This window comes from Peromyscus leucopus, chromosome 8a (genome assembly GCF_004664715.2).
Source record: "Peromyscus leucopus breed LL Stock chromosome 8a, UCI_PerLeu_2.1, whole genome shotgun sequence".
NCBI lineage: Eukaryota > Metazoa > Chordata > Mammalia > Rodentia > Cricetidae > Peromyscus > Peromyscus leucopus.
In genome coordinates, this window is record NC_051085.1 from 35004290 (window position 1) to 35023918 (window position 19629).

The following is a 19629-nucleotide window of genomic DNA, read 5'->3' on the forward strand; positions in this document are numbered from 1 at the left end:
AGAGTTTGAGGCCAGCCTGGTCTACAGACAGCCAAGGATACACAGAGAAACCTCATCTTGGAAAAAAAAAATATATATATATATATATATATATATATGTATGTATATATATATATATACACACACACACACACACACATATATATACATACACACACACACATAAAACAAAAAATCAAAACCGCAAAAACACACAGTAACTACATTTGAGTGGTAAGAATAAAAATGATAATCACTTTCTAACTTCCTTTTTTGCTTTCTCTCTTCCTTTCCAAATGTGCATCGCTATTCTAAAACTCAGAACCACTTCAGGCTAGTGCCGTAGCTCTGCACTGACACTAAGGTGGAGGTCCTTCTTGGTGAGCTCAGACACAGAAACTCAAGCCAAGAATGCAGCTTGCAAGCCTAACTCCTCCCATGGCAGAAGGCTTCCAGGATTCACTCAGCACCTTGCTCGCTGACATGTGCACACAGGTGCACATACTCTAGAAGCTGAAGTCAGAGCTAGGGGCTGTTTAGGTCATCTCTAAGACACCTCGACTAAGCTGCAAATGCTGCCTTCAGAGGCAGGTTTGTGTTTCTAGTTGGTTCAAAGATAAGGAGGCTGTGTTAACGGGTATAAGTGGTTTAGAAAAAAAAGGAGCAATGTCTGGTGTAAGATTGGGTAGTTTATAAATGAGTAGGGGGGAAAACAAGTCTAGAATAGATCCTGAGGCCGCTTGTTTCTGTGTTCTCTTATTTGCACAAGCACGTGTTTGCATATGACATATTTTACCATAACTAACTTACTAACTCACAACTCACTTACAAAGCACTGGAATCCTTATGCTTCTGCCCTCTAACTCGATCAAACAGGCAAGTTAAAGCAAACCACTGTCAACATGTAAAAACAAAAACAACATGGAATATGTGAATAGGGGTTAGGGTTTGGGGTGGCTCTCCACTGAGGTGATAGAATGATGTCACAATGCAGGCTTTGGATCCTACATGTCTATACAGTGCATTAAGACAGCATGCACAAAGGGCCCCAGCAGTGAAGACACACAGACTTATAATACTACAGAAGCATCTAATGACAAAGCTTTGAAACCAATCCAGGGCAATGTTCAAACAAGACTCATCTCAGTAGGCAGGGCCAGTGACCTGAGTTCAGTTCCCGGAACCCACACAAAGAACCAACTCCACGAAGCCATCTTTTGACTGCCATGTGCACAGTGGCATGTGCATCTACACATACAATAACCAAAAGTAGATTTCTCAATGCCCACTTGGGATGGTTTCTCCTTGCTTACTCTTATGAATGTATCATTGTACTGGCCCAAGTTTAAGCCGTTCTTTTATGAACTATCTTACCATGTACCCATCCATTCCTATGCCCTTTAACACTATTCACTAAATTCCAGGCGCTAGCGTGGCCAGCAGGGTAAAGTGGTAAACAAAAGGTTTTGCTCTCCAACCTTTCCCTAGTCAGAGAGGATCCTAAGAAGCAGCCTTGTATGCCAGTGCTACAGAGAGCACAGAGCAGGGGAAGAGGGAGTGCCAGGGAGGCGGATGTGCTTTTAAAACACATACTCTGAAAATCATCGAAGGAAGGCAACAACTGAGCAACCTTGAAGGCTTATCTAAAGACTTCAGGGGAGCAGTGAGTATGCAGGTCCTCATCACAAGTGGTGCTTGTCACAATGATGGCATCAGCACTTATCTGTGCTTCTGAACTGTCTCCAACCAAGTAGTTCTTGAAGGCAAAATCCCTCTTATCTCTGTGAACTCCTATCATGCAGCATGGAGCTGATATGTTCAGTTTTCAACACCGGGTTTACAGAGAACTAAAAACTGAGGAGTTGGGGGTGTGTTTGGGGGAGGGGGTGGTTCTCAGGTCTGGGGTGTGTACGGAGAATTTGCTAAAAAATCCTAGTAATTCATTAAAGTCACCACAGAACTGTTCTCCGGAATAGAATTACAGTCTTTAAGCTTATAAATTCATCAGCCCCCATAGCAACATGCCATCTCAAGACTGAAAGCTGAGTTGCATTTTCTTGTTTATAAGAGATGAATTTGAAGAGGACCACACCAGAGTGACATCCTGTGCCCAAGACTCTTGAAGGCTTGGAGACTCTTCTGTGGAGATGGTCAACATGATAAATGGTCCATCCATTTAGGATTTTTATTCCCAATATTCACATCAAACATCAACTAACTCTGTTTCTTCAGGTTGGCATTTAAGCACACACTCAGTAATGCTACATTTCCTCAATGACAAACCGTATGCACCTTTTTATTTTTACTTTTGGTTGTTACGTTTTAATAGAATACAATTTTGGAGTTTTTCACAACTCTAAAAGAAATACAGTAATTTGGATTTAAATGAATAAAACTTAGAACAAGGTGATACCCATCAGCCGTGGGCAAGACTTAATGAACTAACAGGTGGTAAGACTTGTAAAAATCTAGCCATCAAGTGCAGCTCACCTGCCACAGCTGGCCTTGCCTCAGCCATTTTGTTCTTCCCTCTGACCAACAGTGTCCACACTGGTCAGGGGCAAATGGGCAAAGGTCAGTGAGAAGTCACAGTTGACCAAATAATGAACATTATGATGGAGTCATTGCCTAAGCCTTGAATCAGTCTCTAGATGTCCAAACAGGAACAACTCATCAAAACCTGGACACTTCTGAGTATGTATTTTAATAAGTTGTGGACAGTTCCAAACATTAAACAACAAACTTTCTAGGTTACAATGAAGTAAGTATTCCTGATCGCTCCAGCTATGCTGTTCCTAAATCCCAAAGGGAAAAAGCCATCTGCTCCCAGGGCAGGAAATCCCAACCACAACTGCAGTGTTCATCTTCACAGTCCTTTTGAAAGGGTCGTTTTGTGGACACGGGAAAATCAGCTCTTACCCGTGGAATCTTCTCAGGAACAGTCTTCTCACCACTGAGAATAAACTCAGCATTTCAAAACTGAGCTTAACCAGACCACTCCTCTACAGACGGCAAATTAAACCATGTAATTCCTGAGAAGGCGTGGAGAGGTTTCAAAGAAATATTTGAGAACATCTGCAAAGAACAACTCTGACAACCATACAAATAAATGAACACACTAATTCCGTGCATGTTATAAAGACATTTTCCTTTAATTTAGCCAAACATTTTACCTTCATGAAGTCACTTATTTCAGAGGAAATATAAGCTTACAATAAACTCAAAACATTATAATAGTTACAAGGTAGCTGACAAAAGAACCTCATTTGAATAAAAATACAAATATTCTACTTTTCTCAGCTATTTGCATATAAAAATGATAGGGACAAGTTTATCTCTCTTAAGATCCTGATTAATTATGGAGCATAATGAAGAAACGGAAATATAACTTATACTGAATGTTCCACACCTACAGCTTTAGACCCTCAATGTTTTTCTTCAAGTTCAGCAGCTCCTTTTCTTGCCTTCTTTTCTCCAGTTTGAATGCTAGTTTGTTAGCTTTCTTTTCAACTCTTCGTTCCTGTACGAGAGGATCCCCAGGTTACACGTGTATACAGACTGACTGTCCACGAAAGAGCACTTCCACCATGCCCTCCCAGCAGCTCTCTACAAGCCCACATCAGAGGGCAGTTACCTTCCGCTCCTCTCTTATGGCTTGCTTTCTGGCTCTTCTATCCTCTTTGCTTTCGTTGTGGGGACGTGGCTGGGTTGACACTTTGGGTAGATCACTGCTATTGATCATCTGCATGCGTTCAACCTGCTTTGCTGTGAGTCCTTTCTTAGGTAAGACATTGAGAGGTATTCCCGTTTTAGAAGATAGGTGGATTTGTTTGGGCTGAAGCAAAGAAAAAAGAGCACTAGTTATTTGCCATTCCTATTCAAAACAGCTCACTAATGATACACTGTTGGTGCTTTTCCTAATGGCAATGCCACCAACAAAGGATTACTCACTGCAAGAAAAGAGCATTAAGGATAAACTTTTATTTCTAAGTGGGTATCTGCATGAGTATATGCCATATGTATGGGTGCCTCTGGAGGCCAGAAGAGGGTATCAGATCCTTTGAGCTGGAGTTACCACCTAATGTGTGTGCTGTGAACCAAGCTGGGTCCTCTGAATGAGCAGGCAGTGATCTCAACTGTTGCACTACCTCTCCAGCCCTGAAAATGGTACTCTAACAAGCTCCAGATGTCAGTACTTACCTTTGGTTCATATCTGATAAGCTGTGGATGGTTGTACAAATTGGAGTATGTACCTGGAAGAAGATCATGTGTCACTTAAGTACACTGTAAGTTCAGCAAAAGCACCACACAGTTCACACCACGTGCCCAGTCTCAGTGTTTTTATAGTGCAAAATCACTTTAGAGCCTCTCTGAAAACCATTTTGAAATTATTTACAACTCAATAGCAGAACAGTCGTATTTTTTCTAAGCCTTTCTCACAAATTCCGTAAGAGTTGAACTTCTACTAAAATATATCTACTTTCCCACACACTTTAAATTACTTTCATACTTTTAGCAGCTGAGTGGACAATAAGCTACTTACTACAAATGGATTCGCAATCCCACTTCTCTTTGGCTTCCTGAAGAACTACAGAAACAATCTCTTCCTCTTCAGATTCATCAAGCTCGTTTGTTGGCAGATCTTGATCCTCAAAAGGCTCAAGAGTATTCAATTTTACACAACTTTTTTTGTGCATTTTATAAAATGGAAACATGATAAAGAAAACATTAAATCGCATGTCACTAAAACAGCTCCAGAGACAAGAGCAATTTTAAATCCTACTCCTGTGCTTCTCATGCTCCTGGTACATGTCACCATACCCAGTCCTGCTCCACTCTCCCAGGGTTTGCACATCTACCCAGTCCTGCTCCACTCTCCCAGGGTTTGCACATTCATTTGCTCTGCTGACAGGCACATCAAATCTAGCTGTATCTGTACATGGTTCCACATCACACAAGATGGCAGATTCCCTAAGATGAACACCAGCTGCTCATCTATCTCTCCAAAGTATGCGGAGAATTCACTTAAATCCTATGGCGCCTTGCATGCTGTGGGATCTGCATGCTGCAGTGTTTCATGGTACAAGACCTGTTAGCAAATTTTAATACATCAGCTTCTCTCAGATAAGAGGCACTTTGATATAGACGCTGACTGAGCAAATACTTCACTGGTGAGCTCTGCTAATCCACTGAAGGAAAGCTTATCTATTAGCCATAACTATTCACTTTTCGGAACACCCACCATTTCAGAAAAAAGAAGAAAGCAGACACTTCTAAGTTATGACTCTTCAGCCTAAGGCCAGAAGCCCTTGTTATTTCCTGACTCCAATGTCTCTTTGTACCTTATTTCCCACTTTAACCTTAGCTACTACACCATGAGCTCAAGTCAGTCAGTTAGACTTTGACTCCCCCCAACAGTCACTTGAAGGTAGGAAAACAAAGCAGCTCAAGAAGGAAGAGCTGTCATACTTCTCTGCCTTCTCCTTATAGTAGTCATTCAAAACTTCCTGCAACCGACTGCTGTCTACTTGAATGGAACCTTCCAGTTCTGCGTTATCCAGAGCTCCAATTTCAACATCATCATATTGTTCATAAAACTTGAATACAAACAACAAAAAGGATGCCATGAAAAACATACCAGGAATTAACTATGTATTTTTTATATTAACCCGACTCCTACATAGTATTCCAGCACTACAAGAAGTTCCCAGCTATCATTACTATATCAGCAGAGAGGAAGCACCACTGACAATGGCATAGAAGATATTGTTTTCAAGATTTATTTTTATGTTCATTAGTAACTGCATGTATACACTCGGACCTGTACATTCAGAGGCCAGAAATGGGCCCAGGATCCTCTAGAACTAGGATCCGAACTCAGATCCTCTGCAAAAGCAGCATGGACTTCCAACTCCACAGACGACATATTTTCAGAGACACACAATTAGTCTGAAAACAGCTTTCTATTTAACATTAAAATAAAAAGTAGTTATTCTACTCAGATTGGAAAGTAAAATGCTATGCAGAGATCTTTGCCTCAGAACACTTTAAAGATAATTTTGCATCCCTCAGAGATGCAGACTCAAGGATCACGCTGTTGAGGGAGCCTACTGTATAAATTCTACTCTTGTTCAGATGCTGTTAGCACTGTTATGCATTATCCTTCCATCTTGATGAGTGAGGTGTTTGTACTGAACAGTGGACCCCTCTTGACAAGAAGAGAACAGTTTTGTGATACTTTAGCAAACTTGTACATTCTGTAATCTTGAAAGCACTCCTTCATTTGCTCACTACTGACAAGAACACTTCAAGTCCTACCACATGCCAGACACTACTGCTTTAGGGACTTGGATGTACACTTGAGAATCTCTGCCCGTGGAGAAACCACACCCTAACCCAATACAAACTTGTAGATGATGTACATAAATCAGCACATTAGAGATAGAATAGGTGAGAGAACCTGTGTGGATAGTCCACACTGTGCTGTAAACCAGAGCTGGCCTGTCACAGGCATCAAAACTGCTATACATCAGGTTTTAAAGTATCTCACAGTCTAATTTTTTGTTTAGTGTTAGTTATATATAAAGAACTAAGATAATGGAATTTTGTTGATGCTAAGCCAGGCAACTCTTAGGAAAATAGCAAAAGTCTGCCAATTATGGTCATATGCAAATATCAGAAAGAGATGTTAGGATGTTTGACCATTCAACTTTTGGGCCCTATACAGGCTCTTTCCAGAATCCAGACCAGGGTGCAGCTCTGATCAGTCTTAATGGGACAGGCAGTTCCTGAAAGGCTTAACTCTGGCTCCAATCTTTCTTTTGCACAGGGAGACAGAACTCAGTGGTGTTTCTCAGGGATCTTACCTTCTCGAACCTCTCATCATGTAGCGTCAGCTGCTCATTTCTCCTCATGACTGAGGAGGTCATAGAATACTCTGTGAAACGGCTTTTAGTTTCCTCTTCCCAAAATAGGTGTTTTTTGATGGCTTCCTGAGGTGACGCAGGGACAGATCTGTCCCCTGCTTCTGACAGTGGGCCTGCTGAGCTACAGTCATCACCGCTGCCTTCCTCACTGTCCACATCTTCCCATTCATTGTCATCTTCACCCGCAGATTCCCTAGAGCCAATAGGTCACAAGTCAGCTGTCAAGACCCCTGAAACACCGACAGCAACTTCACACAAGCCCAGAGGCCACTGCTGAGGGCTGGCTCTAGAGGAAGCGGAACTAGAAATGGTACTGGACTAATCTGGCACGGCAGGTAAAGCAACCAGCCACCAGGATTCTGGGATTTTAACACCACTTACTGAGAGTATGTCTCAAATTCAATTATTTTCCGCTCTATACAGCTATATCTCAGGCCACATGTTCCTTTTTTTTTTTTTTTTTTTTTGGTTTTTCGAGACAGGGTTTCTCTGTATAGCTTTGCGCCTTTTCCTGGAACTCACTTGGTAGTCCAGGCTAGCCTCGAACTCACAGAGATCCGCCTGGCTCTGCCTCCCGAGTGCTGGAATTAAAGGCGTGCGCCACCACCGCCCGGCTGGGCCACATGTTCTTAAAACTCTTAACTCCTAGACTGTGGCTACCCTCCCTCAACAGAAGCACCACACATACGGCAAATCCATTCCCTCTTCTCCTGTTGGCTGATTAGCCTGAAGAATAAAGTCATCTTCAAGGAGGTTATCTGGATCGTCAAAGTCAAAATCATCATCAAGAGCAGCAACAATATCAGGATCAAAATCCAGTCGAGGTCCTGAAAGGACAAGAGAAAGGGAGCAAAATATGTATCTTGAATCCCAGCATTCAGGAGTTCAAGGTCTACCTCAGCTTCACCGTGGGTCTGACCCCAGCCTCGACTACATGCAACCATTGTGGCAAAGAAAACAGAACAGAAACTTCAGGTCCCTGCACTCTCCCACAGGGGGGTAAGGAGTGAACCAAGAAAGCTGGGTCTATATAGATTTTATACAATCTGATCTACTTATATACTTCAGATAAAAGAAAGACTAAAAACTTTTAAGTACAGTTTAGATAGAAGGAAAAAACCCATTCTTCATCAATATTCACTAGTAAAAGCACTTCCATTATCAATCTATTCTATTAAATTTTTTTAGCAAAACTCCTAAATTTTCACCAGCAGAAAGAATCCAGGTTTCAAATTCATTTATTAAAAATAAGTGTTTGGTGACTTTTGTGCTTCCACAAATTTGAACCACACAGTTTTAATAACCCCCAGCTGGTTTCTTCAGCTTTGTGATCTTATTTAATAAAATGAACTCAAGCAAATGTCTCCAGTTCAAACCTTTCTTTGACAAGGCTGCCAATGAGGTCTGCTACGCTGGCCTCCCCACTCTGCAGCTGCATTTCTCTTCATCTTTTCCTGCTCTCCTGGGATGCTGAAATGGACACACTGTCTGGTACTACATTCCCGCAGTGTGTATGCAGTCAGTGCTGTCTGGAAGACCTTCTTTCCCAGCCTTCTCCCCTTCCTTCCACCTGCCTTCTAAAGAAAGCAACTGGACCCGTTCACAGAGCCCTTCTGAACAAACAACCCCAAAGCAGCAAATCAACCCTGCTATTCTCTTGAAAGCTTTGCCCAGCTTCCCAGGCCAGGCCTGGTGCTCCTTGCATTTATTCTCCTGTGTCCCAAGTGTTAACACCCCATGTAGTTTCTTTCCTACAGACAGAAAGTCTCTCAGGTTGTGTTTTATTGTGGTTTAACTTAAGACTCTACTATACAACGACCACCCTGTAAAGTAAATTATTGTAACAATGTTCTAAGGGCAAGTGTTGTTTAACTTAGGAAAAAATACCAACTACTTCTGTCAACCTTTGTTTTAACTTACTACAGTAGCGGTACTGCAAGTTTTTTTTTTTTTTAAAAATACTTCTTCAGTTTATCTTGAGTGAATCATACAATAGATTTCTTCGAAATACTTATATGGCATTGTTCAAAATGATAAAGAATAATGATCATTCCTATTATCTTCGTAAGAGAGCATATAAACATTAAACTTCCCTTACTAGATTCTCACATTTTTTTCCAAATGAGATCTATAAAGACATAAGAATTTGGTGCATAATACAAAACACTGCTGGCCATGCACTCTCTTCATATTCTATTATGTGAATTCTACATTTATCTTTATTGTTTCAATAAACTCTCCACTGTCAATGGAAAAATCCTACATCCTTGTGTTTCTTTTTGCAAAACACAAATTTACTCAAATGAAAACTTAAAGAAGTTAAATTTTTTTTTTTTGTTTTTTTTTTTTGTTTTTTTCGAGACAGGGTTTCTCTGTGTAGCTTTGCGCTTTTCCTGGAGCTCACTTGGTAGCCCAGGCTGGCCTCGAACTCACAGAGATCCGCCTGGCTCTGCCTCCTGAGTGCTGGGATTAAAGGCGTGCGCCACCACCGCCCGGCTTAAAGAAGTTAAATTTTTTCCTTTTGGCTGTGAGCCTCAGCCTTTATTAGCTGAGCTACCATGAACTACAACCACAATGACCAGCAGAGCAAGATATACCCAATGATGCAGTAGTGATACTTGTATTTTTGGGTAACCAATAGCCAACCAACTAGACTTAAGACACACTTTAAAAGGAGAAAATTTATGTCTAGTACTGTAAGCCTAGCCAATTACCTATGACTGCTGAGGTCACAGACCCCAGAAGAGAACCTATTACTTCCACATTCCTAAACCAGTATAATTCCCAACTGCATTACAACTGCATTGTAAATACCCATTCTTAAATCCACAGATAGATGCAGCTCCCACCCCTCACCAAAGAGGCCTCTTACTGCAGCAGACAAGAGACCAACACAGAAAACCACAACTGTAGACGTAGACAACAACTGACTGTGGGGTGGCTGGACCCAACTAGTAGATCTACAACACAACCCCTACAACTAAGGCTCAAGAAACATCATGAAGGGGAGTGGAAAGATTTTAAGAGCCAGAGGTCCAAGATGTCTGTTACAAGATAGATCTTCTATACAACGGGAGTTGCACCCATGGAATCTTAACCATACTGCCACCTAAACAAGATCCATACGAAGAGAACACCAGTTGACACTCCAATGTAGATGGGTGGACAGAGGAATTACACAAAGCCCCCACACCTAGATCAAAAGTTACAAGTGACAGACAATGAGAGAGAACTGGTCTCCTCCAGGGACAACCTTCGATAGGTTACCCAATCCCAAATGGTCATCCCTAAACACACATTATGAACAACATTAAATGGACCCAGCAGGCTGTATTTATATATACACATTATGAACAATACTTAAAGCAGTCATGAAGTTGAGAGAGAGGGGAGGATGCAGGGGAAGAGAATGTGTGGGATGGAAATCATGTAAATATGGTACTCATGTATGAAATTTTCCAATGACAAAATAAATGTTAAAAAAAAAGTTAAAACTCACCTGAAACTGGAGCTGCTTTGTTTAACAATCCAACATCTTCCTCAAACTCTGATGCAAACACTGATGAAGGTAACTTAATTCCAGTGCTCTTAAAAAGGAAATGAGGGTTATTTAGCAAATACTGCCCAGCCATTGTACTGGGTTGAAAAGCATCCTTCCAAAATTCATATCCACTCAGCCTCAGGCTGTGACCATACCTGAAATAAGGTTTGCTTTGGTTTATTCCCTATGAAATAATGCAATTTACTCATTACTTATAACATTAAGGTTGAGATCATATGGACCTTAACAGCTGATCAGCTGTCCTCATGAATAGATTCAGCCATTCATTTGACTAAGGAGTAACAAGTTCATAGTGATCTGCTCTGAAGGTCAGTGGGATAGGTGTCTCACACATTCTATGTGAGGACCTTTACTACCTTAGGTCTTCTGTCAGCAAGAAGGCCACAACCATTTGTATTCCCTTGATCTCAAACAGAGTTCAGTGGTCGGCTTGCCCTTACATAAAGGGGTTCATGAGGTGTGGAGATGGAGATATGTAGACTGGAGTGGAGCACCCACAGGTCAGGGAACTCTGGAGACAGAGTGCTGACAAGCTTTGGAAGTAAGAGTTAGATGAGTAACGACACAATCTCCTTGAGTCCCCAAAAAGGAACTGAGCCTGTCAAGAACTTGGTTTCAGACTTCTGGCCTCCAGACTTCTGCTGTAAATCACTGTTTGTAGTGACTTGTTAAGAGTCTCAGGAGGCTGTTACCATTACATCCTTGGATCTCTAACCCATGTACTAGCACACATTCTCAACACTCCAGCATCACCCTAACTGGGACCTTTCAAATATTTCATACTGTCCTTGTATACGATTCCACTTAATCTCCAAACTGTTAGCATGAACATTTCTGTGAAAAACAGAAGCTCAAAAAATGAAGAGTTAATGCCTGAGATCAGTCCACACTCAACACACTTTACAACTCTACCTGCCTGGAGTATCAAAACTAATGCATTTTTTTTTCTCTTTACACTAGTGATAACATCCCATGGTCCAGGAATGGCACAGCCTCTCTTGCTGTCTTAACTTGCTGCTGGCTAGGAACTCAGTGTGTAGACCAGACTGACCCCAAACTCAGAGATCCTCTTGCCTCTACCTTCTGAATCCTGGGAATGTAGGCATGTGCCACCACACCAACCATTTATTATTTTTAAAACAAGTCTGAATTGGGGTTTTCTGTTACTTTGAACAGAGTATTCAATATCTTGTCCTAATCAACAACAAAATTATTAAGAAAATGGTTAAAACAATTAATATATGTTTTAGATTTATTCTCAGTTATTCCTCTTAAAATTCTGACACTAAAGAGGATTTACTAAATTTACCCATGGGATTTTTTCCAAGTCTTGAAAAGTAGTCACAGAATCAAATGAATGACAGTTTCAATAATGATCACTTTCCTTTCTATATAGGTATGTTTATTGTAACAGTTGTAGTAACTCCCAAGTACGCTGTCACTGGAGATCAAGACGAGCTCAGGCAGTCACGTGTACACCACCGCTCTGCACTGCATTCAATCCACTCTGTTCCTATGCTGTGGTCAATTCTTCTGACAAATTTCAACTTAAAAAGGGCTTTAAGCACCATTTTTACAGCAAACTCCATGGCACCCAAGCCATTTCTTTGTAGGTTGCCATGTACTATATGGCAATACGGCATCTTTACATGTGTATCAAATGACGCCTTTGTTTTCAAATAATGTTATTCTCTGTCTACACAAACACAAACGAATGGCCCACTAGATAGATAGCCTTAATTTGTTTAAAAAAAAAATAGTAATTACTCTCCCCCTAAATGAATTAAGGATTAAAAGCTAGAGCCGGGCGGTGGTGGCGCACACCGCCTTTAATACCAGCACTCGGGAGGCAGAGACAGGCGGATCTCTGTGAGTTCGGGGCCAGCCTGGGCTCCAGTGAGTTCCAGGAAAGGCGCAAAGCTACTGTCTTGAAAAACAAACAAACAAACAAACAAACAAAAGGATTAAAATCTAGCCTTTCTCTGTTGTGTAGAATTCATGTTGACCAATGCTATGACTTCACTAAAACCTGTCTTCCCAGGAAGAGAAAGCAGGACAGCTTCTTCTCCCTTGGTGGGACACAAAAGGGAATGAGCAGTAAGAACCCTGCTACTGATTTGACAGCCTAGGGGAGGGACAAGAGAAGCTGGTTCTGTGGTGGTGCCATGTGGGGCCTTACAAGAGAAAAGGAATTGAGGAGCTGTGGTTATTGTCTTTCTTCAGGACAATGCCCTGAAACCTGACTCTTTCATCTCCTCAGCAATGCACTTTGCCCTGGGTGAGTTAAGGTCTTGTCTTCTGAGGAAAGAAATGCCCAGGCCTTGAGAGGATTCGGAAATAGAAGAAAAATTAGGGTCCTCCCCAACCCTCCCCTGACCCCCGCCATCTCTCCTGTTTGGTTGATAACCCCAATGAAAGTCTTTTCCTTCTTAAAGGGCCAGGTGACTAAATAAAGACAAAATAGCATGCAAAGGGGAGTACCGAACACAACAGGCACTTGTACGAGTAGCACTAGGTGCAGATAAACATGCTGGTTTGTATTTACAGCGTAAAGTATAATACAGTGGCCTGTCCTTTTGTTGAGAAGATTAACAGTCATTTCATTACAACCCATTCATGCTGTTCTCTCCATGATTACCTCGCGGCTTCCACAAAAGTGTTAAGAGATGTCAAAATTTCACACCTAGAACAGTTTATGATCAGGAAACAATCAGAATGCAGAATGTCCTCTGCCTTTCTTTTATGGAAAATGCTGCCTGACCACTCAAAGTTCCAAACAAAAAGCTGTTAATCTTGACACCTGCCCACCAGAGAAGGGGCCTATGATTTCCGAAGGGTTCAGATATACATACACACATCTATACAATCTTAGGCAGCCATGGCATGTCTGCATTCTTCATACTGACACCACTTACTGCCCCACAGTTAAAACCGTCCTTACTCACTGCTGCACAAAGTTGTATTTAAACTGCCAAGAAAGCTTACTGAACACAACGAGGTTTCTTCTCTCTCATCACTGTTGTAGGTGCTGAAGGCGGTGCTGGGGATAAGCTCTGCGGGCCCCGATGGCTCCTTCAGGTGTTGCAGGTAGTCATAGTCATCATCGAAGAACACCCCATACTTCCTCTGTTCTGCTCGTCTTTCTTCATCATTTACCTCGGGTAACAAGATGGAATTAGCGATCCTGTCATGGGTAAGATGAGGATCCTGACAGAGCAGGCGTTAGAGGGCATACAAATACTGGCTGGCAGGACTCACACAACCAATTCTTGACAAAACTACAAAGCATCCAAACCAAAGTGCTACATAACATTAAAAAAGGGAATGGAATCAAGCCAGGCCGAGGCCGACCATTTGAACCCATGAGTTCAAGACAAGGCTGAACAATGCAAGCAAGACCTTGTCTCAAAAGACAAAGTAAAACATGAGACACAAAATGATAATGAAAACAATTCCTTCAACTAGACAGTACAATTCCAGGTTAAAATAAAACGCATATTCAAAAATGCAGCTGGAGCGTTGGAAGAAAAGATCTGGGGGACTTTGAGAGTATGTATAGTTTCTTGGTTTTTTTTGTTTTGTTTTGTTTTTTTCCAAGATCTGGGGGACTTTGAGAGTATGTATAGTTTCTTGGGTTTTTTTTGTTTTGTTTTTTTTCCAAGACAGGGTTTCTCTATGTAGCTTTGAAGCCTCTCTTGGAACTTGCTCTGTAGACCAAGCTGGCCTTGCACTCACAGAGATCCGCCTGCCTCTGCCTCCCAAGTGCTGGGATTAAAGGTGTGCGCCACCACTGCCCAGCAGTTTCTTGTATTTATAAGCAAAGAAAGCTTTTTTGGTGGTACATGGGAGTGGGGTGTGGGTGGCTTTAATAAAAAGCTAAACGAAGGCCAATGCCCCCTAATATTTAAAACATGAAAGAAAATAAATGTTTTAATGAGTGTTTTGACTATATGAGTGTCTGGATGCCTGGTACACGCAGAGGACAGAAAAAGGCAGATCTCCTGGAAGGGTTTTAGGGATGGTTGTGAGTCTTCATATGGGTGCCGGGAACTGACCCTGGGTCCTCTGCAAGAAAGTGCTCTTAAGACCGAACCATCCCTCCAGCATCCTTCAATACTTTTATATCACCCATTTCAACAAGTGTATGCTAACATAAACCATCCTTTTCAAGGCTCCCTTAGGATTTCCAAAGCTAATTCATGAGTTCAGATGTTTTGTATTTCAACAGATAAGTGACCAGGAGGCAAAAATGCAAACTGAAGACTACTGAAACCTGGCAGAATCCCAAGAGAAAGCAGAGACCGAGCATATGGCCATAGGCTAAATAACACTGCACAGCACTGCAGGCTGCAGTCTAGTGAACTTTACTAATATTCTGTAAGATCTCTTTATTTAATAATCTCAAAGATGCTTTATCCTCTTAATCAAAATAAATACACAAGATCAAACGTCAGCACATAGATTGGAATCTGAGTCACAGCTCATTTCTTAGGGGACCAGATTCTGAGAGTGTCAACTGATTATTAAAATCTCATAGAGATTGGGGGGTATAGTTCAGAGGTGAAGTGCTTTCTGGGCATGCACAAAGCCCTTGAGTTCCATCATCAGGACTACAAAACTACCATACATCCAAACACTTTGTGGCTACAAGGCAGGACCTACCTTCTGGGTGGGCAACAGTACCCTCTGGGGTGCAGTTTCATCTGCTGCTAAAGGATCTCGTTGGCTCCGGTGGACCAAGTGGAAAGACACAGCTTTCTTCTTCTCTATAAAGGGCTTTTTCTTTCTGTGAGGCTACAAATAATCAGGAAAGGTCAACAAAACAGGATCCCCACACAGGGAACGATTCCAAAAGTTCATGTACCTGTGGAAGTATGTAAAGGGTGAACAGTTTTGTTTTGTTTTGTTTTCAAATCTGCATATCTAAGCCAAACAACAGTCCGGGTGTTCTGTAGAGACCATACTTAAACCTCTCCAGCAAACACTGATTGGGTACCTACTCTGTGAGATACCTAACAGAGGGTAGGACTGTCTGAGAAACTATCCGTTCTTAGCAAGTAAGTCATCAAACTAATGACTTTAGTGAATAAAAATCAAACATAGTGGAGGACAAATGCCTTAAATCCTTTGTAATAAGTGCTCTAGGAAGGTTCCCCCCGGAAAAGTTGAGCCAACCAGACAAGTAGCCTACCACAAGAAAATGTAGAGGAGACAGACACTTCATCTACTAACTAGTAAATAAAACCAGGACACAGACAAATAAAGTTTAGACTCATTACTCCTTGATACATTTTTTTTTTTTTTTTTTTTTTTTTTTTTTTTTTTTTTTACTCTTCAGCAATGAGTTTTCAAATCAACATGCCAACCAAGGGACCTAACCCCGGAAGCAGGGGGGCGGAGCTTCTGTAAATGTCACAGGGACTGAGTTAACTTTAAGCCGTCAGAACCATAAACTCCCGGGGTCCTGCGAAAGGGAAACCATCTCAAGTCTCCTTCCAAAGTGCACCCAGGGGTGAGCTCGGAAGGTGACCGCTCTCAGGACACCCAGCCGCGCGGCCAGTGGCCAAGCCAGCCGCCGAGAGCTGCAAACCCAGACAGAAAGAACCGGGAGCCGCCGGCTCCCGCCGGGACCACCGCGGCTTTCTCACCATGATGGGGCTTCGGAACTCGGTCTCCGGGACCGCGTAAGCCGGTCCGCGGCTCCCCGGTGCCCGCCGGCCGCGCCACACGTGGGTACACAAGTCCGAGACCGCACGTCACACCGCAGCGTGGTCACGGACCAATCGCCGAGGAGCTGCCGGGCCGGCACCCGGAAGTTGCGTGGCCCGCGTCGCCTCAACGATCGCGGGAACTCCCGGGAGGCGGGGCTAGCTGGGCTCCCCCCGAGTGGGCGGGGCTTCCCTGAGAGGCGGTCTCCTGGAGCTGGACGGGACACGCCCACCTACCCCTAAGGCTACCTGAAGGCCAACTTCTGGTCTGGAACACAGGGGAGGATGAACTAAAACGTCATCGCTGAAGATTATTCCTTACCTATTACCAGCAGAGATGAGAACAAAACAAAAACTAACTTTGTACAAGTTCTCAGAAGGAAAGTGGTCACTTCCCGGGCTTCTAGAACAAGAGGAGAAGGTCGCCTAACAACATGCAACCAAAGCCTAGCTTTGATAAGCAGAATCAGAAGTCATCAGGGTCTTCATTTTATACCCTTTGATGGGCCACCTCCCACTGTCCCTTTAACACAGTCCCTAAGACTCTTGGTTTTAGGGGGCATTTTGACGTAGTAAAGTATATTCGGAAACTCTCATGATTGCATATTTTCCTTTCTTCCTTTCTTTCTTTCTTTCTTTCTTTCTTTCTTTCTTTCTTTCTTTCTTTCTTTCTTTCTTTCTTTCTTTCTTTCTTTCTTTCTTTCTTTCTTTCTTTCCTTCCTTCCTTCCTTCCTTCCTTCCTTCTTTCTTTCCTTTCTCTCTCTCTCTCTCTCTCTCTCTCTCTCTCTCTCTCTCTCTCCCTTCCTTCCTTCCTTTCTCTCTCTCTCTCTCTCTCTTTCTTTCTTTCTTTCTTTCTTTTTTTTTTTGGTTTTTCAAGACAGGGTTTCTCTGTGTAACATTGTGCCTTTCCTGGAACTCACTTTGTAGCCCAGGCTGATCTTGCTTGAACTCACAGAGATCTGCCTGCCTCTGCCTCCCGAGTGCTGAGATTAAAGGCATGCGCCACCACCGCCCGGCGATTGCATATTTTCTAAAATGAAAACTAATAATCCCAAGGGGGTTCTTTTTGAGACATTGTCTCATGTAGTCCAGCCTCTCGTCCAACCTCCTATGTAGTTGAGAATGACCTTCAACTACCGACCAGATCCTCCTACCTTCACCACACCAATGATGGGTATGTGCTGTTCATGTGCTGAGGACTGAACCCATCCAGGGCATCATACAAGCTAGGTGAGCACCCTACCAGGTGATCTGTGACAACATCTCCATCCCCCAGGTTGTTGCTCACATATTTTATGGTGGCTTAAGCAAACAGGCTATAAGTATAATTTCTTAGGAAGATTTCCATTAGGTGCTGGAACAAAGAGTGATGAAATAATTCCAAGTTTTAACAGTCAATGTTTTTTCCAATTTGTGTTTCTGGCGTCTTTTTCAATGTCTGAGTTCTGTCAGAATGTCTCCATAATTATAGCCAAAATATTATCACCCTAAATGTTTGTGGGCTACGTCCTTTTTCTACAAGAAAAATAATAGAAATGATTTAGGTTAGGACCACAAACTTTGTCAAGAGAAAATGCTTTGTAAAGCAGATTCATCATTTAACAAAGCTTTAAGCTGAAGAATCATTATTATTTGTTATTTGAAAATAAGACCCATGAAGGTACCACTTGCTTCATTTCAGTCTGTTTTATTTACTACTGTATCTACTTCGTGGTACATACACCTAATAAACATTTGTTTATATGGCTTAGTGGTCTGACATTTTACATGCAGAACCTATTTCTCACACTGACACTGCCAGAAAGGTGCTATGATGGTTATCTTCCTAAAAACCAAAGTTTCCCAAAGAAAAGAACCACACCCGTGTTGAAGGCTAAATGTTCTACAAGGCTAAATGACTGATGGGAATTTTGTGAGTATGGAAAGTTGGAATGTTGCGGACCCAGGACCAGATTACCCCAGCCTGTCTTCAGTCCCCTAAGTCGTTGCTCATTGTCCTCCTCCGTGTCTGACCTAGCAACCTTTTGCTAGCATCAGCAATTAAAACAGAGTTTCCCCAGAGCTACTGAAAACTGTCTACCTGCATTGCCCAGCAATGTATTTAGCAAATGCATTGATTTATGATTTTTTTTTCAACACAAGGTTTCTCTGTGTATCCCTAGTTGTCCTGGAACTCACTCTGTAGACCAAGTTGGCCTCAAACTCACAGAGATCTACCTGTCTCTGCCTCTTGAGTGCTGGGATTAGATTTATGATTCTTAATAAAATAATTAATAGAAGTCCGTGTGTCCACTCCTACAGTTAATCAGCGTAATCCGAATCTGTGTTCCTGGGTGTGGCACTCATATTTTGTGTAATAAACTCCTTTCCCTTTGAGGTGAGAGATACATTTTTTTTTTCTTTCGAGACAGGGCTTCTCTGTGTAGCTTTGGAGCCTGTCCTGGAACTCACTCTGTAGACCAGGCTGACCTTGAACTCACAGAGATCCACCTGCCTCTGCCTTCTGAGTGCTGGGATTAAAGGCGTGTGCCACCACCACCTGGATACATTTTCACCAACATTATACATACTAAAAAACAAGGTATCAAATAAATGACTTTTTGTAGTAAACTTAATAGGTAGAAAATTTGAGATTTAAAGTAGAAGAGCGTGAGTAGAACCTGGGTTTCTAAATGATATTACTTACTTTAAAAAACTAATATGCTTATTGTATTATTTATTGCTCTAATGCTAACACTAAACACATGGCAAAGTGCTTTCTATTTATTATGTCATTTAATTACTTCCACAGGCCTATGAAACACAACTAGATAATACTAAGCTCATCTCAATGATGTACGTCTGACATTCAGAAAACCGAAGTTACTGATCCCGCGTAGTAGAATAAGTGGGAAAACATAGAAAAACTAGTTTAGGAAGGTCATACTCTTACCCATATTTTTTGCTGTCTCTCAATGATGGTTAACCAGCATATTCTGTTGATTTTACTTTCTAAATTTCCATATGTGTAGTTTCATTACCCAATTTATTACATTGTTCATTTTAAACACTCATCAAGTCTCTTCCCTAGACACTGTGTTCATTCTAGCCTCAGGATAAAGTCAAACTCTTGGATGGTGATAGAGATTTGATCTCATTTTAACATCCTGTTATTTTTTCCAACTACTCCTCATATCCCAGGCCTGTCAAACTGTTTGTAGGTCCCCAAAGCACCTGGGTGAGATGGGCTCTTTCCTGCCTGTCTAAAAGGCTCTCCTCCCCTCACTATTTCTTAAGTCTTAGCATTCTATGTCCTAGGCTGGAGTTGCCCCAAGATGGGTGGCAAGGGAATTCTTGAAACGGATTTGCCAAACCATTTGGAGATGAGGTCAGTTGAGATTCCAAAGGAAGAGGCAGTAAACACTGGGGGGATCAGTTCAAAGTCCATATGAGGATTTAAGAACTGTGGCTCAGA

General features: G+C 42.0%; 2 protein-coding genes across 3 annotated transcripts in view; both read right to left on the minus strand.

Annotated features, from left to right (window-relative positions):
• Zc2hc1b (zinc finger C2HC-type containing 1B) overlaps nt 1-3017 on the minus strand; it is a 52608-nt gene extending 49591 nt beyond the window's left edge. For both annotated transcript variants that reach the window (XM_028861343.2, XM_037200313.1), the window contains exon 1: nt 2470-3017. In XM_028861343.2, coding sequence (XP_028717176.1) covers nt 2470-2497 — 28 coding nt within the window. In that variant the 5' untranslated portion in view covers nt 2498-3017. The remainder of the gene's footprint in view (nt 1-2469) is intronic.
• Nucleotides 3018-3110: 93 nt separating this feature from the next.
• Ltv1 (LTV1 ribosome biogenesis factor) lies at nt 3111-16261 on the minus strand. The gene is made up of 11 exons (XM_028861332.2): nt 16116-16261; nt 15130-15261; nt 13453-13623; nt 10405-10492; nt 7594-7732; nt 6846-7098; nt 5449-5576; nt 4523-4662; nt 4180-4232; nt 3614-3814; nt 3111-3499 (listed from the first exon to the last, which is right to left on the minus strand). The coding sequence occupies exons 1-11, from the start codon at nt 16116-16118 to the stop codon at nt 3389-3391; spliced, it is 1419 nt and encodes a 472-aa protein (XP_028717165.1). The 5' UTR covers nt 16119-16261; the 3' UTR covers nt 3111-3388.
• Between the last annotated feature and the right edge of the window lie 3368 nt (nt 16262-19629).

What these genes read in the sequence shown, in the direction of transcription:
- Ltv1 (XM_028861332.2), bottom strand. An exon ending in AAGAAACCTCGTTGTGTTCA is followed by an intron (nt 10,493 to 13,452) that starts GTAAGCTTTCTT and finishes TTCCTTTTTAAG; the next exon opens with AGCACTGGAATTAAGTTACC. An exon ending in TATAAGGAGAAGGCAGAGAA is followed by an intron (nt 4,663 to 5,448) that starts GTATGACAGCTC and finishes GCACAAAAAAAG; the next exon opens with TTGTGTAAAATTGAATACTC.